Source organism: Hyalella azteca, unplaced genomic scaffold, assembly GCF_000764305.2.
Source record: "Hyalella azteca isolate HAZT.00-mixed unplaced genomic scaffold, Hazt_2.0.2 contig3633, whole genome shotgun sequence".
NCBI lineage: Eukaryota > Metazoa > Arthropoda > Malacostraca > Amphipoda > Hyalellidae > Hyalella > Hyalella azteca.
The window spans coordinates 62208-83545 of record NW_025933876.1 but is presented as its reverse complement, the minus strand read 5'-3'; the positions used below and the strand labels follow the sequence as shown (position 1 = coordinate 83545).

General features: G+C 40.2%; 1 protein-coding gene across 25 annotated transcripts in view; it reads right to left on the bottom strand.

The window, feature by feature from the left end:
* Positions 1 to 1587: 1587 nt before the first annotated feature.
* The window catches only part of LOC108678357 (PDZ and LIM domain protein Zasp), a 76197-nt gene continuing 56446 nt past the window's right edge, over positions 1588 to 21338 (bottom strand). For 19 of the 25 annotated variants that reach the window (XM_047879687.1, XM_047879683.1, XM_047879680.1 and 16 more), the window contains 8 exons: positions 19710 to 19793; positions 17945 to 18691; positions 17412 to 17544; positions 11531 to 12824; positions 7300 to 7486; positions 6997 to 7117; positions 6451 to 6566; positions 1588 to 2854 (listed from right to left, as the gene is read on the bottom strand). In XM_047879687.1, the coding sequence (XP_047735643.1) occupies positions 2768 to 2854; positions 6451 to 6566; positions 6997 to 7117; positions 7300 to 7486; positions 11531 to 12824; positions 17412 to 17544; positions 17945 to 18691; positions 19710 to 19793 (2769 nt within the window). In that variant the 3' untranslated portion in view covers positions 1588 to 2767. Of the gene's footprint in view, positions 2855 to 2965; positions 4850 to 6450; positions 6567 to 6996; positions 7118 to 7299; positions 7487 to 9940; positions 10011 to 11530; positions 12825 to 17411; positions 17545 to 17944; positions 18692 to 19709; positions 19794 to 21338 lie in introns of those variants that run through there. The other 6 variants (XM_047879692.1, XM_047879694.1, XM_047879691.1 and 3 more) reach the window with 5 other exon arrangements.

Below are 21338 nucleotides of genomic sequence, written 5' to 3'. Positions count from 1 at the left end.
CGATTTTGCCTTCGTTTGCGAGTTATACGGCTTTACGCTATGAAGCTTCCAAGCCTCAGTTATCGTTAGGTGTCCATACAAAGAGCGATCTGTGAAGATTACCTCGATGTCCATGAGGAAGAATCTTATGTGTTTAGCAAGCACTGTTAAATAGCAACAAGCAAAACCAACACGAATCTTCCCACTTCAAAGAAGCTCTGTCACATTTTGGAACGCAGGCTTTATGCGACCCCTCTTCAGTTGGAATAATCCGCCTGCATCTTGCTACAGATACTCTGTTCGGTTTTCTCAGTGCACTGAATTCTCTTATTAGAGAAGGTATAATTGCAAACAATACCCTCCATGCCGCAGTTAAGGTAACTGGTCGTCGTTGAGTTCATGTTTTACATACCACAATTTCAGGTCGTCGTTTCAATATTTTACATACCACAACTTCCGCTCGTCGTTTATATGTTTACATACCACAACTTCAGAGGGGACTGCATTGAGATTTTCAAGTTCAACCATGGGCTTGACTAGATAAACCCAATCAACAGATGGAACAATCTTAGTTCGTCAACGCTACTTACCTGAAAAGCTGAGCGTACGGATTAATGGTATAGTGGACGGATCTTTCGGGCAACTAACTATAGCCGACAGAATCATATATGGCATGGCTTATTCACACTCCAGGTTACTTTCACTCGTTAGAAATCCAAATTGAATAGCGCAATAGCGATTAGTGACTGCCGTGAATGACTACACATGCACACCAATCGTGCACCAATGTACAAAAACCAATCGCGTTTCTCAGTTGGGCGACACTTAACGAAAAACACAGACGGCCTAACGCGAGGTCGCTGGGACCGTACATTGTTGCACATAAGATTCTGCCCCTGAACACTGAACAGACACTCGCAGTCTGGTGTTGCGAGCGTGATGGTGGGGTGCACAGGGTAGAAGTCATGAGAACTGCAATTCCCGACGAAGGCTATGGTATGCGTCCGAAGAATATTGTGAAAATTTGCCTAGAGAGCTACAGGAGGATCGCCGTGTCGTACATTTTCTCACGGAGTATTTTGAGAATGTTGTATGCCATGTGTGGGGTTATCAAAAATTTTCATTTTTCACGCAACTACAAAGTTCCATCATAAATTGGACCGAAAAACTGCATTTATTCTGGCTTAAAGGCTGTCAGGTTGAGCTCACACATATCATGGTAATACACGCGACAGTTAACGTTATCGTACGGTAGATATATACTTTGCTATATTATTAAACGGGAAGCACATTCATTTCAGTCGATCATTCCTCCGTAAACTTCTATCGTGTTTGATCGCGCACCCGCCCTCATCCTCTCACCCATGCTCGAGCTCCCTATGCCAATAATTATTGTGATCTTTGATTCAATTTGTGGATAAACAATGTAAAAGGTCTCGTTCACGTTTCAATTACTAACAGGCCTAAGAATTCCTCGTTGCGTAGCAAGGATGCAGCATCACAATCTGCATTCAAGCAATAGTTCGACTTGGAGCGAGGTAGCTGAAAACGGCCATATAGATCACTTCGTAACCAGGTTCATTAGAGAGGTAACAAATGAAAGGCAGCTCGTGTAATTTAAAGTAAATTAATAATATGGTTTAACATAATTACTGGCCAAAACAATCAAGCTGGTACCAACATAGCAACATCAACACAATTTCTGTAACACATGTCATCAAAAAATTATCTCATGAGAAAGAGATTTAATTAGAACATCCTCCTTTAATTCATAATCGCATTGAATTGTGTTGATTGCTCCGAAATGTTCGCACAAAATCAAAAAACAGTAGTTAACATCATCAGTAACTTAATGAACACAAAGCGATAGTATACAGCATCGAGAGTGATTGTTCCGAAGAACATCTTTTCACAGTCGTTTAGCTTTTCCAAACATCGATCTAATTTTGACATCGTAACCATTCATTTTTACGATAATATCTGAGCAGACTTGAGTTCCACATTTTAATTGAAGAGAATAAATGAAAATGGAAAAATAAGAACTGAGCGAATCAATGAGAAGCAACAAAGAATCGCATGATATTTAATAATTGACAGTCGAAAGATGGCCACAGCGAGTCCGAAAACGTGGTAATGATAATGAGACGTGCGAAACCGAAGTCAAAACTTCGACTTCAGCATTCATGCTTACAAACACACGTGAAATGAAACAGCGTGGTCAACACAAGCCAACAAACAACGAACAGAAAAATTTAGAATCCCGTGAAAATGGCAATCAAGAGGCTTATTATTCTACAGCATCATCGCAATATGTATTTGACAAGTTTTCCGCTATTAAATCCCGAAAAAAAATTTATGATCTATTAAATGAAAAAGCTGCAGACGTAGTATATTTTGAAACTTCAGCGTCGAAATAAAACAAGTTCGAGTTTATTTGCAACGTATGACATTCAGGTGCGGGAGGTTGCTAGTTCTTTCATCACCCGAGTCCACGCATCCTCGTTCATCACCATCCGCCAAGACCCAAGCAATGGCCGGAGTTCCATAAACAGGTTTCAATATTGATATTCGTATCTAAAATACGGCCAACTCGGCGATGTTTTCAGTCAAGCGTCGATGGCTAGCTGCAGTTGTGGCCACGAGGTAAAAATAATTTTCAATTTACCGATACATGTACTTCTTGTAGCGTCGTGAATTTTAGCCAGTCCGTTTATCCAAAGAGTTGGCCGTATGAGAGCTGGAGAAAAACTGGGCGGCTTGCAGAGACATGGTTGTAAATTTAGAGTTCTTAGATGCCACGTTGGGCGTGGGCTTTGCAGAAAGGCTTGCCGCCTTTGGCGAAGAAGCTCTGACCTTCCAAGTTCTTGTGGCATTTCTGTAAGGTGGTGGAAAGATAAAACCTGCGTTTCACAGACAATAAGTAATTGAATCTTAATTCGAATCTAACAAGTGATCAAAATAAAGGAAATGAGGTACACACGCAATCTGTGTGCAAATAATTTACTTAACAGGCGTACGAACATTTCTTCAATGAACTTTTCAGTTCACAGCAAACACGAAACTCAAACTAACTGCCATCAGGACTAATTTAGAAATGGAAATAACTTGGGCCTTTATAATTTTGAATGTTAATTTAAGCACGGTAAGTGAATAGTTCCTGATTAGCTGGATCAAATGTCCCGATGGTAAACAAATAATATCAATTATAATCTATATCATTTAATTATCATCATCAAATTACATTAATCGCAAATACTAAACAAGGAGATTTAAATTTAATGATGAAACGAGAACAAAATCTTAAAATATTATCCGGCTCGACGAACACTGAAGAATGTATCGTACAGTGAAACTAAAGCAACGCAACATACGAGTCTGACATGAAATTTTACGTCCAAACTTTAAACAAGCTGAAGCACCTGTACGCTAACAGAATTTCAACATTTAACTTTTCGACAAAATTTAACATTTCGACAACAGAATGGATAGAGAATGTCCCCCTTGGCAGCAGGTCAGTTAATGTTTTATGTTCGTGAGCCACACGAACGAAAATCTTTGAAACATCTTCAAGTTGCTAAACGCTAACAAGAAGCTAAAGGAACGGAGGAAAAACAGGTGAATAATTGAACGTGTTGGGTCAGTCAGCGGTTAAGGTTTTTGAATTACCACAAAGACACCAGAAGGATGAAGCATCAACTCATCATCATGCACAGCAGTTGATTACACGTGAAAAAAACTTGCTTTAGTTCTGGGCAACGAGAAACAATAAAAATTTTTCTCAACCGCAAATCGATTGCTCCTTAAAACTCATTGTAAACTATATAATTAAGTTCTGTAGTGGCAATTCCTGCAGGACATTGACAATTTTCATAACTCATCACAATTGCTATCAATAAAGTTTATTACTCAAGACGCTATCATGAAAAGAGCAGGCGAGGGCCAGCGTTGATGGCAGCAAGTGCAGGCTACTAAGCATCGGTAGAGAGTATCAAAAATTCATCATCTAAATCGTAGAAACCAAAATAATATTGAATAATTCAGTATTCAAAAAACAATAGTTTTCGTTCCACTTCAATAAACGCCAGAAAAAAGGTGACCAAATCTCAAATGGCTGTCATGCTCACGCTGTGTTATATAGGGAGCGAGGCAAAGAAGACTTCAGGGATGAACTACGCGAAACTTACTCAATGTAGAACTATAATAATCAGTACGCCGAAGAAAATGACAACTAATCGACCGAGAATACTTGGACGTTAGATCAAGTTCTTGACACTGACAGCGCTGAATATGATTTCCTTCAATAATTTTTGAATTTTCATTTTGATTTGGTAACTCTGATTTTGATGTTACGAAGCGTCACACTCCCGTCATTGTAGTAAAGTTTCACATCTGCCATACCGTTGCTATGAGCTTTAGTATCTTCAAGATGCATAAGAAAACAGGCGTATAATGTTATTTTAACTTAGGCATGGAACCTCTTAGTCTAATCACAAGGACGATTAGAAATTGGTGACTAACGTCTTCACTGAAATAAAGTGATTATTTTCGTATCGGGGGTAGGTAGAAGATAGGAAGACGCAGAAGCGGTGAAATACGTTAACGCTACTACCAACAATATTGATAGATACAGCAAAAATAACAGACGCTTTTTGTGGTGACAAAGAACCAATTGCCATTGCAGATATAGAAGCAGTCAATGCATAGAAGGTTAGGTCACACAGGTTGCCTTGACTTCAATTGCTTCACGCTAAAATTTAGAGCGCAGAGCCAAGGGGAATGCCGCTATATTCTAGCGGCCGGCGTGCGACTTGCAGAAAGGTCGTCCGTTCTTAGCGTAGAAGCTCTTGCCCTCGAGGTTGGACTTGCACACCTGGCAGGATGGCAACACCACTCGTACAGTTAGCGGGAATAGGGAGACATAAAAACGAATAATCAGAGAAAACGAGGGAGAATTCCAACACGAATAGAGAATTTGATGAGAGGGAAACAATAGAGGGAGCAAAGGGATGAAGGGTGACACGTGTGAATGCGGGACAGCTCCAATACCTGAATGAGTTTTCTGTTTAATATAAAAAGATGAAATCAAAGCCAAAGTGACAAGAAATGGCTTCGCAGACGACGAATTATCACGCAAAATCACGATGTGTGGAATTTTTATTTTCATAACATTTCATACATAATTCTCTACGTCATTCACATTAACCGTAGTAGCTAAAAAAATGACCTCGGTTATTGATACGAATTAAAAGGAATATGATACGATTTACTTTGATACGCTTCTAGATTAGTTGTTTGAGCTAGTCTTGTTAGTCTCAAATAATTAGCTCAACTTTAGCTAGCTTTGCAAGATTGTGGCTAACTTCAAGCTCCGATCTATCCTCCTGGATGTTCATTTGCAAAATGATCATTTTGGCTCTAACTGAACAATAAATTAAGAATTTGAAAAAAATTGGTTATGATTTAACGGAGGAATATTGAGTACGAGTCTCATGAAATAGTGAACAGAAGAATAAAACCTAACAATTGTTAAAAAATAAAAAATATATCACAAAAAAATGGTCAATAAACGAAGTGTTGTGTTGTACGAGTCTCACAAAGTTATAAGTAAAAGGATAAAATCTGACTCATGTTAAGTAAATATTAGACAAAATGGTAGAGTATTCATGAGGAAATAATTAAAATCAATGCAAACATTCAAATGCAACATGCAATTTACATATATTTAAGTCTAGCTGTAGTCAGCAATATCAAATTAAAACCCAAAGAAATGTTCAGCTTAAATTCAGTTTAAATGGGGCTGCGTGCATATCAAGGGTGGAAAGTAGTATGCGGTTCACGTCAAAACTAACGCCAAGTCATGATCATCCTATGGAACTTTGAATTACGTAACAAATAAAATAGTTATTTGAAAAATTGCACTGTGAAGCTAGCATTTATTTCGGAATAGTGTTTTAATAATATGTGTTTAAAGAGGAGAGTGTGAATTAATTGATAAGACACAAGCACAAATGAACGCCACGGATCGACTAGACAGGTTATATGCGCCCCCAAAACTCAAATCAATTTTGAAACTAAACGCTGATGAGAAAAGAGAACTCGGTAATTTCTAAATTGTCCCTTTGGAAATGATTGAGAATATTTGTGGATAACGGTTCATCCGTTTACTGTTGGAAAAACGATAGCCGGCCATAAGCAAACATGTTCATAGATATGTTAGAGCAACGGAATGAAGCTCATGTCACAAAACTATGTCGAATGTTTGGATTATGTAAAAAACGTCAAACTTTAATAGAGTATTAAATCAGCTCTTTAGTCCCTACATTCGTGGCATGAGTATCCATTTCTGATTTCAATTATGTATACAAGGGATATAAAATCAATGAAAAAAAACAGGAATTTGACAGTTCGGGACACAGAAGCAAAAAATAATGATCCGTGAATGAGAGTAGCGAGGAAGTAGCTGGTAATTACCGAGCACTTGAAGCACTGGCTGTGGTAGTTGTTGTTGAGAGCCTCCACCCAGCGGTCGCCTGCCTCTATGGGGAAGCCACAGCCCACGCACTTGGTCGTGAACAAGTCGTTCCAGTCTGTACAGCACATAAATATTAGGTCTGGGAACAGCCTCATATTAAATGACAGTCTTATGAATTTACGAGCATGTTCTGAATTAAAGAGACCTGATCTGAATTAAAGAGACTCTTCTGGATTAAAGGGCCTATTTTCAATTTATGATCCTGTTCTAAATTAAGTAAACCCGAGTGGTAGGGAAAATTCTAGCATTTCTAGAATCCATGACGAGCCAGACATGGCCTATCATCATTGCTGACACAACTATTGAAATACTCTTATACTTTGTTGGTTCAATGTAGCATAACGAATTTTGGAAGGTCGATTCCATTTGAAAAAAGAAACTAGAAAGTCGATATAGATTTTTGCTTTGTCAGAGGATATAGTGGTTAGTGAAACAGGCCATGGGCCTATTTCTTCAGTGCCGACACTTCTATTCTTTAGTCTCACCGGTCTCGCAGTACGGCAGTCCATCCTCAAGGTAGAAGGCTCCTGAACCGAAGACCTTGCCACAGTATGTGCAGCAGAAACATTCAGGATGGAACTGCTTGCCAACAGCGTTCAAACAGTCCTGCAACCGACATGAGTTGTAGATAACCAACACATCGAACCAATATTGCAATGAATTGTGATATCCAAAACAACACGTAAAGCAACCCGTTTAGCCGAATGATGGTATTGTTAATAGCCAACCTTAAATATAATTAGCATTAACGACGGTCGATGTCACAGCATAAAAAAGAGTTAACGTACCCCCTTGATGCGCTTGTCACACTTGCCGCAGGTTGGGGCAAGGAATTTCTCGTAGCAGTCCTCGCAGTAGAGGTTACCTTGCTCCTCCACGAAGCCTACGTCGATGAGTGGCTTGCGGCAAGAATCCGTGGCGCAGTGGAAGTGGTCAGGGCACCAGTTCTTGCCGAGGGCGGTCACGAACGGACCTCTGAGATAACGTAAGTCAGAACCATACATTTTTTGTGTAGAATTAGTGTGTTGTTGTCGTTATAACGCACGCATAGAACCAAGAATTTAAATTAAACAATTCATACTAGTGTAGATACGGTTTAGAGGGCTAGAATTACGCGCATGATCCGTGATTGATAGTGGCGATGCTAATGATGATTTAAATTTGCACAAAAAAATGATATTCAGAAACAATATTTGTTATAGAGAAGGTTATGCTTCTATTCATTTTTTTCAAACGTATAGAAATTAATAGATTGAATATATTTCATAATAAGAACTTAAGCTCACTATGAGCGCCCTAGTGCACACATTTCAGACTAGCAACAGAATCGAGCACTTAAAACTCAAAATATAGACACGAATATTAAGATTACTCGACGACGTCTTCACCAACAATTTTTTCACATATTTTTCTAACATATTATGTGCAATCTTACGGAAAACAGTACTAAAGTATCGGAAAGTATTTCAAAATGCGTCGTTTATGAAACATTTGTAAATCACTACTTGAGCTGATCATATTGTGCATCATTACAATAAATATTATTATCTGGCCCAGACAAGAAGCGTGTTGCTACACAACATTGATATACCCGAACATAATATCAAGCACGATACAGGCCCAACATGTTATAGCAAAACGCAAACACACACAGCAACACGTCAAAATCATTTGAAATTGTGAAGAAAAAGACATGCTTTGAATTTAGCGTTTTAATAGAACCAGAACACAGATAGGAATATTTTACACGCACGAACTGTACGCCAATTAAGCAGCACGATTTATTAGGACGAACAAACGTGCATGTCAGAACTGATAATTAAAGGTAACGACGTTACCATTATTTTTGTTATCGTAATGTATGTATTCAACTTCCTTGTAGAGAATTAGCATTGCCAAGATGACGAGAAAATTTTAGTTTTCGTCTTCTAGATCAGAGAGTTTACGCACGATTTCATAGGCTGACTTAAAGCGCACAATGCGCGACTTCTACAGTGGCGATATAAGTAGCCCTTATAATCATCAGGAAAGTGCGACTTCTATAGTGGCGATCTAAGTAGTTATAATAATCATCAGGAAAGTGTCATGAAATGGAGAGCTCGTAACATTGATGAACGCATGAAGAAAACTAGAGGTGCTTGCCAGCCCATCTGTCATGCCTACTGCCAAACAGACAAGACTTGTCAGGCGGGCGCCTGACAAACAAACAGACAAGACTTGTCAGGAGAGATTATCAGCGATCTAAGTCTTCTGATATGAAATAAAGTAAGCATCTAATATACTAAGATATCAGATGAAGCACGTAATTTATCAAGGAAAGTTTTTATTTAAATAATTATATAATGAATAAATAGTTTCTAATTTGGCAATCTTACATTTAATGTCAACTTTGCAAATTGGCGTCTTGATATTTACGTATAGCGTCAATGGGACTACAATAGATAATTGAAATATGAACGTGATATTAATAGTTAAATCACCTCTGCAACTTAGAAAAAACTTCTTTTTTTATTACCTAGATCTTTCATTCTGAGGCTGAAAAGTCACAATTCACGATCGAAAAGCGCTGTATAGAGGTGTCACTGTGCAGGATTGACATGAAGCTCACTAAAAATATTTTCAGAATTGCTAGATTTTTTCCAAAGAGTCTATTAAAAATAATAATATAATATAGCGGTTTCAGTGTTTATTAGGCCGTAGGCCTGTCGCCAATTCTTAACATCGCAGAATATTCACAGCGTGTTGCGGTCTCGAACTCACAACTCACTGCTCCAAATTCTGCTATGCTCTAACCGCCCGGCCTCCTCGCCGATTCTGACCAGAAACTGCCGAACGGAGCTGGGACCATACTTTCAAAACTCGCCAAGTGAACGTAAGTACTTATGCTCTGTTTTCTTGTCTATGATTGGTGGATTTTGCTTGCCTGGCCGTCAATGATTGGCTGATGGACTTACGATCTCTTAACTTTTTTTGAAAGTTGGGCTGGGATGTAACCCGCGCCTCTCTACGCCAATCTTTACACTCTGAACTGTAACCATTGTGTCACTGTGCAGGATTGACATGAAGCTCACTAAAAATATTTTCAGAATCGCTAAAGATTTTTTCCTAAAAGTCTATTAAAAATAATAATATAATACAGCGGTTTCAGCATTTATTAAACCGTAGGCCTGTCGCCAATTCTTAACATCGCAGAACATTCACAGCTTGTTGCGATCTCGAACTCACAACTCACTGCTACAATTCTGCTGTGCTCTAACCGCCCGGCCTCCTCGCCGATTCTGATCAGAAACTGCCGAACGGAGCTGGGATTGAACCCGCGCCTCTCTACGCCAATCTTGACACTCTGAACTGTAACCATTGGGCTACTCTGACAAATTACGTTGATTTACAGGAGAGAAATATCAAGATATAAAGAAGAGGTTCACGTACCTGATGACCTTACGACACACGCAGCACAGAGGCGCCTCTGGACCATAGCTGAGGCCGGCCACCCTGCGGTCTGTGAGGTTAGTGGACAGGGGAGGGAGTTAGTGGGTACGCACTGTACTCTCTAGTTACAGTTATTAGTTACCTGCACAGTCGTCCTATGTAGATACCTCCACAGTCGTCCCATGTATATACCTCCATAGTTACCTTGATCAGTTTCCTCCATTGTCCTCAGCACTACCTATAGTAGTTGCCATCTGCAGTTGTCAGTCGGAGTGTTTTAGATCGAAGCTCATTGCACACTGATGGTATGATGATTAATAATTATCTAGGTTAATATCAGTTCTCGCTGGTAGTTATCAACAATTAGATTAATTGATTAAAAATAAACGCCGTACAACGATCACGGTTGCGTGTCCTGATGCTGTACAATACGAATTTGGTTACAACGAAGCTGCGCTACACCCACAAACTCCGCAACTAATGCAAAGAAATCTACATCAGTCAAGTGATGTATAATAAATTGAGCAAGTCGACACAAGAAATAGAGACGACACTCAAAAATGGTTAGATATAAAACGGACAAATGTAAATCTGGCACAAGAAGTGAATGAAATAGAAACTCGTTACAAATTTGAATATTAACAAAGAAATTAAGAGAATCATTAAAAATAATACCGAAAATTCGAGATTTTACAAAAAACACACATGTAAAAATAATGAAAAAGACACAAAAATTGCACAAACAGAAGCAAAAACGAAAGTAAAATCAAGATAATAGGTTCGTGAAGTTTATAGAGAAATATAAGAAAATAAGTACGAATAAGAAGTAATAATAAATGAAACTATCAAAAGTGTGACAACTTTCAACTCAATATTATGAAATAATTGGAAAAAAGGCATGAAAATAATACGGAAAAAATACGTCGCCGGAAAATCGGTATAATGTACAAAAGGAAGAACAGAGTTATACGGTAAGGTTTAAGGGACACGGTATAAAAATGACGAACACAGATAAACATGTCAATTCAGGTTCAAAGAGGTCATGACATACAAGTTGATTTATACAAGAAATACATAAGTTTGTTAGTACGCAATGTGTGCGAAAACTAAGCCATATCTAAACAAGTCAACGAACTCCATTATACAACAGCGTGCATTAGCGGATGTAATGAAAGTTGAATTTTACCCAGTAAAATCTTTCGTAACTTTTTAAATTGACTAAAAACCGCGAGCTTTATTGCGCCGAGGAATTAGGTTCTCCGCCCAGCTGCGTCGTCGACAACCTCAATGCGATTTGTGAGGCGGAATGTTACTCTCCGGCTGACAAATACGGTTCATGAATCCTAATAGATACTAGGCATTGGACCATAAGAAGACCTTTGAGTTTCAATGAAAAAAAAAAATGTTTTAAATTTTTAAATCACCAAAAAAGTTATCCGAGGTGAAAATTTTTAACCTGTAAGTGTATGCGACACATTCAAATAAATTAAAGGTGATTCAACTGGATCGAACTTTTTAAGATCGTATTTAGTAGTTTTGTCGACGACACAGCCGTTGCAGAACATGAGATCGCACGCACGCATCCACTACCTGATCTGGCGCTGGCAGCTAGCGCAGATGGGTATCCTGGACGCGGCCGCAGGGTTCATTATACCGCGGCCCCTCTTGGGCGCCGTGCGCTCGCCTGGGATGCCCTTGGTGGGGGGACCACCAACACCCGGAGGCTTGGTAGGTCCGCCCATGCCTGGCGGAGGTGCGGGCTTTGGCATTCCACCGCCAAACATTGGGGCCGGAGCCGGGGCAAAAGATGGAGCCGGAGCAAATGCAGGAGCCGGGGCAAAAGCAGGAGCCGGAGCTGGTTTTGGTGCCGAGGGAGCTGGAGCAGGAGCAGCCGCGGGCTTCGGAGCGATGAATGATGGAGCTGGAGCTGGAGCTGGAGCTGGAGCCGCAGCTGGCTTTGGAGCGATGAAAGATGGAGCCGGAGCTGGACCTGTAGGTTTGGCGGGTAGGGAGGAGGCGGCTGGTTTAGGTTCAACCTTGGGAGCCGATTTAGGGGCGATCTTAGGAGCAGCTGCTGGAGCAGACACGGTAATAGGAGCAAAAGGAGCAGGCGGAACAGCGAAAGGCAGTTCAGACACTTTAATGGGAGCAGGAGGAGTTAATGGAGTTTTAGGAGTAGGTCCGGGTGCAGGTGAGGGGGCAGCCTGCTGTCCAGCAGAGCCGAACTTAACAGGTTTGAAGCCGACGTAAGGCGAGGCCTTTTTAACAGCAGCCACGGGAGCTTTAACAGACTTGACACCAGGGATTGAAGCAGATTTCTTGATGCCTCCGAGGAGGGAAGAAACTTCAGCTGGTGAAGAAGCACCAGCTGAAGGAGCCCCAGACAATTGCTGAGAGGGTACAGTTTTAGGCGCAATGGCCCCTTGCGCAGCTTTAGTAATGGGTACAATTTTAGGGGGGCTAATAGGACCTTTCATTAGGTTTTTCTTTCCCTCCGCGGCGGCAGCAAGAGCTTGCACACCAACGAACTCAGTTCCTGACGATGAAGCAATGGATTTTGATTTAGTTTCGACTGTCGTTTTCTGTACGAAAGACTCCTGGTGTTGCACGGATGTGGTCGACTGATGAATAGTCTGTGTGACGGTTTTTTGCTGCTGCTGTTGTTGGCTAGTGGAAAAGCTAACCGCGGATTTCACCATGCTATCGTAGTCTTTCGGAGGAGGAGGAGTAGGGAGAAGAGGGATCGTTTTGGGAGGAGGCCCCTCGGGTTTCACAGGCAGGGGGACCTTGAGAGCCTCTCCAACCGGGGCCCATGAAGGGGTCGTGTGCCCCGAGGTGCCCTCTTCTGACTGCGCCCGTCGGGGAGGCCACACAAATCTATTTGCTGTGGGCCCAACCCGATCAAGATCACGGAACAACGCATTCGGTCCATTACAAGTATCGTTATCAATAAACGGAACGTCGATCAATCGTTATGACACGAGATGAAAAGAATAATTGCAAAGAAATTAATCCACCGATATTAGAATAAAAGATCAAAACATCGGCGGAAATTGGTATTTGTTTATTAGTTCAGATGATGATCGAAATTGTCAGTAAAAACGCAACATGAATCAATCGTCACCAGACAAGCACGAGACGTGTCATCAGATGCGAATATTAATCAGTGGTTAAAGAGGTAGAAGCGGCGACATCAACAGAAACGATTTCAGGGAGAGGAACAAGAGGCAGGCGGCAGGGATGGAAAAGTGTCAAGACCAAGAAGGAAATGAAGATCCGTGGACAGAAAATAGAGTACGATAGTAGTCAGCAAAGAGTGCGCAAAAGCAACAAGAATAGAATGCAATTGTCATGAGTAAAGCATAGTACAATTTATTAAAACTCAAGTTGTACCAAATGTCCGAGCAAATTTACCGTCAGCATTGATAAGGGACAGATTAGCAAGACGTCAGCATTGACATTAAGGAAAGATTAGAAAGACGAGTGATTCAATTATAAAATAGCAGAATTTCGAGAATTTAGATCAGAAAATGTCACGCACATACATAGCAAGTGAACGATGAACCAATGAAAAACGTTTACGGATTAGTAACCGTAGAAGGCAGCAGCGATCAGTAAACAGGGATGCAAGGGAATGCAGAGAACGGAGGAGAAGGAAAGAGAAGGAGAGGAAAAAGAAAAAGATTGACTAATTAGTGCAGCAGACTTTGCATTGGATAGATCGTAGCATAGATCAGCAGATGAAATATTTGTGGGAGAGCGGGATGGTTGTCAACTGGATACGCCTGGCAAATGTATGGCAAAAACCCATAACGGTAAAAGACCCTCGTTTTTCGGTCTATTTGTTCCTGTATAAAAATTTTCATCAGTAAATCAAATATAGACGAGACCCGTTTGTGGAACTTCGGTGGAAGCAACACAAGCTTTGCAGAATAATTAACGAACGTTCATCTATTGTAAAAATGAATCCAGAATAGATATCAGTAGAACTTACTGCTCTCTGAACAAATAATATCTCAACATAAATAATGGAGGATCATTATGAAATTCCTTTCAACATCATTTGTACAGAAATAAAATGGGAAATTTGATCAAATTCAAAGGACGGAGAGTCGGTTATGAGCAAGTTATTGAGGAGCCTGAGCATCGTTCACGACAGGCTTACAGACATGCAATGATACGAACAACATTTGTCAGCAAGAAAAGGCAGGGCCGTTACGGCCTTTGCTTTGGTTCGTGGAAGGGAGGAAAGTGGACAAGAGCGGATGCAGTTTCTGAACCGGAGGGAGGTTGAGAGATGAAGTATCTTCAGAAATAAAGTGCACCATAATATTATGTGCCCTAATAGTTTCCGACGCTCATACTTATTGCAGAATGGTATTCTTTCATGAAAATGTGCATTTTCTATACAATTTATACATTTGGACATGTAAGAAGAGAAGAATATAGGGAAAGGGTACTGGGTGAGGAGTACTGAAGACTAGATAACATGGTGAACCAACAGCAGTGTAACTTGATGACTTGATGCATCAGGTAACATCAGCGCTCATGAACTCCGTACGCTCATCAAAACGCAGCTACATGCGTATAATAGAATTTTGTTCGGCTTGAATTTCCATATCAGGATAATATAATATGTTTATCAGACACAGTGTTACACTTGAAAAAAAAATTCACTGGAAATTTATCTATTTCTTTCAGGGTAAATAACTAATTTGTGCTTAGAAGCGCAACTTTGGACGTAGCAATTAGCAGACGTCTGCATTGAGTTCAGTAAATGAGCGAGTCATTCATCTTTTGTTCATTATTTTTGGTAAACCAAAAAAAAATATGGTGAACTTATGCTAAACGACGCGGGCTGAATGGTCCGATAAAATGAAAATCCACTTCCAACAAACTTGACGTAAATGACAAATTCAGAGACAAGAATTGCTTAGTCTACACCATAAAAAAGATCAAATATTTCGTTATTATAATACAATGTTTTTAATATCTAAAAGATCAAAGGACACAGTAAGATCCACTTAAGTAGCAGGTGAACGGAACAGTATTTAGTGAACAGAATCATTTGAACAGCAGATAAACAGCATAATTTGGGACAGCACATTCAAGGCTTTGTAAAAATATATGAGATAGCAACAAAACAAATTTTTCAGCAAATATGTTCGCAAAGAGAATAGAAATGACGATACGATCAGAACAACGAGTAAGTTCTCGTGTTGAAGTGAACTTAACTTGGACTGAATATATATACTGCCCGTGAGTACATTTATGTGTTACACGTAATGAATTGTCAATGTAAAAAAATAATAATATGGATCTCCGGATTAACGGAGTTGGTATCCAGGCATCCGCACACGACAATCTCATGACCAAACTGAATGTCTATGGAGTTTATACGACATCATACCCAAGAACACGTTGCACCAAAACACGGTTTATAAAAGAGGTTGATCATAAAACTTTGAAATGAAACTGTCGTGTGTGGATGTCTTTATATAGGAACTTGGTCAAGGTTGAGGATAGGATATGAAGGTAAATCAAATCAAATTTTCCTACAAGGAGAGCAAACGCTGCACGGGCTGGAAAAGTCTTGCATGAAAGAAAAGCGAAGAAGCCGTGAGGGCCAGAAAGTACAGGAGTTAGAGCTCCACCTGCTTCAAAACAACGTACTCAAAAAATCACTAATAATTTATTAGTTTTTGCAAAATATATGGTATTCCGTATACAGCAATGAAATTTCAGTGGAACAGATATCTGTGTATCTTCAAATAATTTTCTACCTTCATCTTGTCCACTTGACCGAGCAATTTTAACACACGCAAGGTAAAATGACGTCGTAAAAAACGTACAAATTCATTTACCATTCTTCAACCGTTCATAAATTCAATCAAGAACGTAGAAACTCGACTACGAAAGACATCTCAATCTCAGGACAGTGACAATTTGCATTACTTCTCCTATAAAGAAAAATTTTAATATTTAAAGCCATATCTACTACTAAAGAATGCGCTTCTTAAAATAATCTAAAGCACTTGATGTCTCGTTAAGTTGACACCAAATCTGTTTCCAAATCAAGAAAACACAATTATCAAATCCGTGGACGAAAAATGTTTAAGCTTCCGTTTATCGCAAACGAGCTAAGGTAACAAACTGTAATAAGCTAATGTCATAATTAGTTCGGTGCGTACAGCAACGCGTTCCGTGATTAAAAACTCAAATTTGAGAAACAAGTTCAAGAGCAGCGTGATCCAATTACTGCACGAGCATATGATATGAATGCATTTTTCAATCAAGAAGATGCAAATTTTGATAGGGAAAGAAGGCATTAAACTCGGAAAAAATTAAAAAAAAACTGAGTAATGCAGCTGAAAAACTTGTTGAAATATAAAAATACTAATACAAATAACTAAATAAATCCTGATAATCCAATGGAATAATTGAGGGTGAGAGAGTAGAAAGAGGACGCGAACTTCCCTCACCTGCGACGGTGCGTGTAGCTACAAGACTGAGGGAGTGCGAGACAGCAAACGCAAAAAAACGAAAATATGATATGGAATTTTTTTTGGGACATTCGTTTCACTGATGACAGTGAACGATAGGTAATGATGAGGGCTACTAAAAAAACATGAACAAATCAAAAATGCAGAATAAAACGTCAGAAATGAATTTGATGTGATTTGCAACTGTATATATCAAGAATATTAAACAATGTGAGACACGATTCAAGACCTACGCGGTAGAGGGAATTGCTAAAGTAAGTACAATGAACAATTAGATTGGAAGTACAATACATAAACTGAGGAACGGGACGTCGGATTAGGGAGATGCGCCCTTGAGGACGCGTCATGCGTATGGTAATCTACAAGTACCGGGCGTGTGGCCAAGTAACACATTAGTAACGAGGCTTCCCTGTGCGGCTATACTTAGCATGGAGCCTTCAAGCCAGCCAGTCGTAATGGGGTGAGTACCTGTACAGATACGACACTTGACTTCTACCCATAACGCAACTTGACTTCTACCCATAACGCAACTTGACTTCTACCCATAAGGCAACTTGACTTCATCTCATTCCGACGCTTGACTTTACCAGTCGCTCATCGCAATCAAGATAAAAAAAAAACACAGAATATAGCGCTCATTTTCCCGGAAGATATTAGCGTTAACTCGGATTATTCAATTTTTGGATTAACTATTTTTTGCAAACTGNTTCCCGGCAGAGATTAGCGTTAACTCGGATTATTCAATTCTTTGATTAACTATTTTTTTTGCAAATTGACGTTACTTAGAGTACGAATTAAATAGGGCCACGTTTCAATCTCCTACGTTCGCAGTTTGGAAACAAACTCGAAATTACTCGTACATTAAGGGCATTCGAATAATAATATGAATAAGGATCAGGAATGCTAAAAATGAAAGAAACACGGTAGCCGAAATATTGAAAACATGGCAATGAGTGAAAGGTGCCCACCTTTCTTGGGGATGTGGGCCCGGACGTTGATGCCTCCCGACGGGGCGCCGAAGGCTGCGGGATTGGCCGAGGAGCCTCCAGGGGCAACGGAAGGTTGGGAGGAGGTGGGGGCAGGGGATAAGGAAGAGGCCAGCTGTAATGAAGAACAAACCAAGTTAGTCTCGTCAAGCGAAGAGAAATGATATTCCAAAGGCCAGCGACGGCCGCTATTAGGCGAGGCATGAGGATGTGGTGAAGTTTCGACATGATCGGAGCAAGATGAGATGCCGCAGAGATACGAATTGTGAGGTAAACACCGTGCAAAATAACAGTAATGAACACGATCTTCGATAGCAATCGTGATCATAGTTCAGTGACCTATAATAACCGTCGCGGAAACAACGACCACGATCATTAATGTGATCATGCTCGCAATTTCGGCAACCGGCCAAGTAAGTCAATAAAATTATGACCATGACCGCCCATAGCGAGATACACAAGCGAGATAAATCTAAGGTACTATGCGCCTCAAACGAACTTTGTCATGCGCCTACCTGAGGCATGTACACTGGCATCTCGAATGGCAATGTTCCCACCCCCGAGGAAATCGGTGGTGCAGGTTTTTGTACTGAGGGTGGGAGCTGCTGTGGTTCCGAAGATTCCTCAACAGAGCAAACTGCCTCTGGCTCTTCTTCGGGAATAGACTTCGCAACAGAAACACGAAACTCGGGTTCGACTTCAGCTACGGGCTCTGATTCTACAGAGTATGGTTCAGATTCAGCACGAACAACCGATTCAGGTTCAACCGGTTCTTCCGTCTCCGTTTTTAGATCAGATTCTGGCTGAGCAGCAACTTCCTGTATAGCTTCTGGAGCATTTTGGGCCGTCTCAGTTGGCTGTTCTTCCTTAAGTTCCACTGCCTCATCAACACGAGGCCCAGCATCTTCAGTGACAGACTCTTCTTCTATAACATTTTCATTATTTACCGATTCTTGTGCTTGATCCACTGAATCTTCGGTATCGTGTACAGCATTTTGAGTTTGCTGTGGTTCCTCGTTTCTCGCTTCCGAAAGGTCACCACTTTCGCTAGGCTGATCATCACCTATTTCGGTGCCGCTAGTCTTGGTTTCAGGAGCAACAGTTTCTAACGAGGTTTCTTCTCCATTAACAAGTACTGATTCAGCAATGGCTTGAGCTTGGACTTCAGATTCCGGAACCACAGCAGCATCCGAAGGTCTTTCAGGCAGAACCGTTGTTTCTTGAGGGACTTCCTCACCAGTAGCCTGGTTGTCTTGTGGTTCCTGTTAATGCATCACACCACCGCAGTTTTACAAACAGCCAGAGCAGACTTTGGTTCACACACACAGAAAAAGTACCATTACTCATGCACGCTCACTGTTCTTTTCGTCTCATCGGAGATTTTAATATCAGTTCACGTGATAAACTTCTTAAGTAACTCAGGCATTTCACGAAGCGATCAATCAACGAAGATCAGACGAGGTGCAATTCCAGCACGTTGTTGGCTTATATTTAAGGCCACTTCACGATCGTGACAACTTTACCGACTGTAAAGAATAGGAATTCAATAGCAAAAACTAACGGTAAAATGAACTCGAAAAAGTAACAAAAGGAAATGAGACAAAAAAATTTAGTGCGTGCGAAAGTAAAAGTAATTCGACCAAAAACGATATAAATAAATTTTTGCACTTACCTGATGATCTACTGGTACGGTTGTCTTATTACGACTACATGAAGCCTTCACTAACTCAGCAATTACTCACGTATACGTCGCGCCTGAGGCTATCGAGCTTACACGGTAGAACCAAATGTTTACGTAGAGAAAATTCGTTGGAAATAGTATAATAGTGTAGAAATTTCATACGTAGCGGAAAACGAGAAATTTAGCCAACTTTTCAATCGATGAACTTAGGCGATGACATTAAATTTCGACCAGGTATAAATATGAGATACTTTCTCTGCTCTCTTTCCTGGTGTGAAAATATATATAACTTTTCGCAGCCCATGTCACAGTTAATTCAGCAGTAAAAAAATGAGAAAGTCCTGAACACGGTCCAGAAAATGTGTCATCTTAATTAAACATATCACATGAGAACGAAACCCGCTTGTTGGTAGAATATTAACGTTGTCAAAAATTACGAGAGTGTGTCTAAAATCATGAATTCAAGTAATTGGTAGCGAATGTCGAAGGTAAAACTTTTGATTTCTTTAACTACGAAATTTCTGAGGGAAAATGGACTGTTAAAGCTGCAACACGAGAGTGTTCGGCGCGCCTAAACACGACAACTACGCCTTCGATACCTCAGGCGGCGGCTGTTCAGGCGCAGGCGAAGGCGCTGATCTGACTTCTTCGGCAACGGGAGCTGGTGCTTCGACAGGCGCGGGCTGCAAAGCGTTACAAAAGGAGATAGAATTCAACAGAAATAAAGGAGATAGAATTCAACAGAAATAAAGGAGATAGAATTCAACAGAAATAACCAAACAGAGAAAAAAACAGGAAGGATCGTTATCAAGCGAGGCTTCTTAGTTATCGTGGAAAGTTGTAGTATTCAAGAGGTTTATTTCTTCCGATTTACACTGATGAATATCAGATTTTGTAAAAACATGCAATAAAATATCACATGAGAGTTTTGTATCCAAGATTAGATTATTTCTCGGCGAAAATAATTCGAAACCTCACAATTGAACGGGATTTGGAAAGAATATCCAAACATTTATTTCGAATAAACCGAAGGAGTTATTTCAGATTACACATTCCCACAATAGCAAGGAACCTCGCAAGCAGTAACGACAGATTGAGTGTCACACTAAGCTGACATGTCATTGTGATTACCAGGAGCCAGGGAGCAAAATAAAATTGTGCTTGCAACATAAATGAGATCAATTTGAAAACAAACGTTTGAGAAGCCGAGTACCGTCGAGGCATCCAAAGCCGACAGAAGAGCGACGAATAAGAAAGATATGAAGGCGGTACTTGCGTTCAAGAGAACTTAACCACTTACGTATAGGTACCATATACCATAGTAACCACTTACGTATACGTTTCATGCCTGTATAGACAGGCATGCAACTGCGAACACGAAATAATAGAAAAATGCGAAAGTAAAGTAGCCAATATTGGTGACAATAAGCAAAATAACGATAAAAATAAAGGCACTAACTTTTGTACACACAATTTACAAGGAGTTCGTTTGGTTGTTGTGTATATGCTTGAACTGACGAAAGTCAATAAATTCAAAAATTTAAAACAGTGCTGGATGACTAGGACTTGTTCCAAATTTCTGTTTTTTGGTCGTTATACCTTTGTTTCGCTATATGAATATAGGTCAGGATTTTTGGAATGTTTTCAATATATCACAGCGCTAAAAATATTTCACATTCATGGGGTATAATAACCTTTTCCTCACATGCATGAAGGAAATCTTAGTTCTTCATAGTAGAGTATAGCTAGCACGATACACGTTCCACTCCATGCAAGGAAAGCAAAATGTTGAAGAAGTTCAGAAACGTCATTTTTCATGCATTAAAAATCTGCGTCCGAATTCTGAAGCATCGACGTTCTTGTATTCGCCGAGACCATTGACATTGGTAAGCGATGTGCTGCTTTCCTTACTGAATCCCTCCTAGAAAAACGAAACTGCTACTAAATTTCGGCCTTAAGCAACTAACTAGTACTTGGTTTCACGATTCTCACCATTCCTAAGAAATTGAAGAACTCATGAAACTTGTTCATAAAATTAGGTCCACGTAGCGAGGGTTATCATAAGAGAATCTTACGTTGAAACATGCAAACTACGTTTCACTTCCACACCCAAAACTTCCACGGCCAAACAAAGATTCTCTGGAAATCAAACGATCCGGGAGCCGAATGCACCGCATGCAATTGTGCGTTTCTCTGTAGAAGAAGATACTACAAGACCCTGGAAAGAA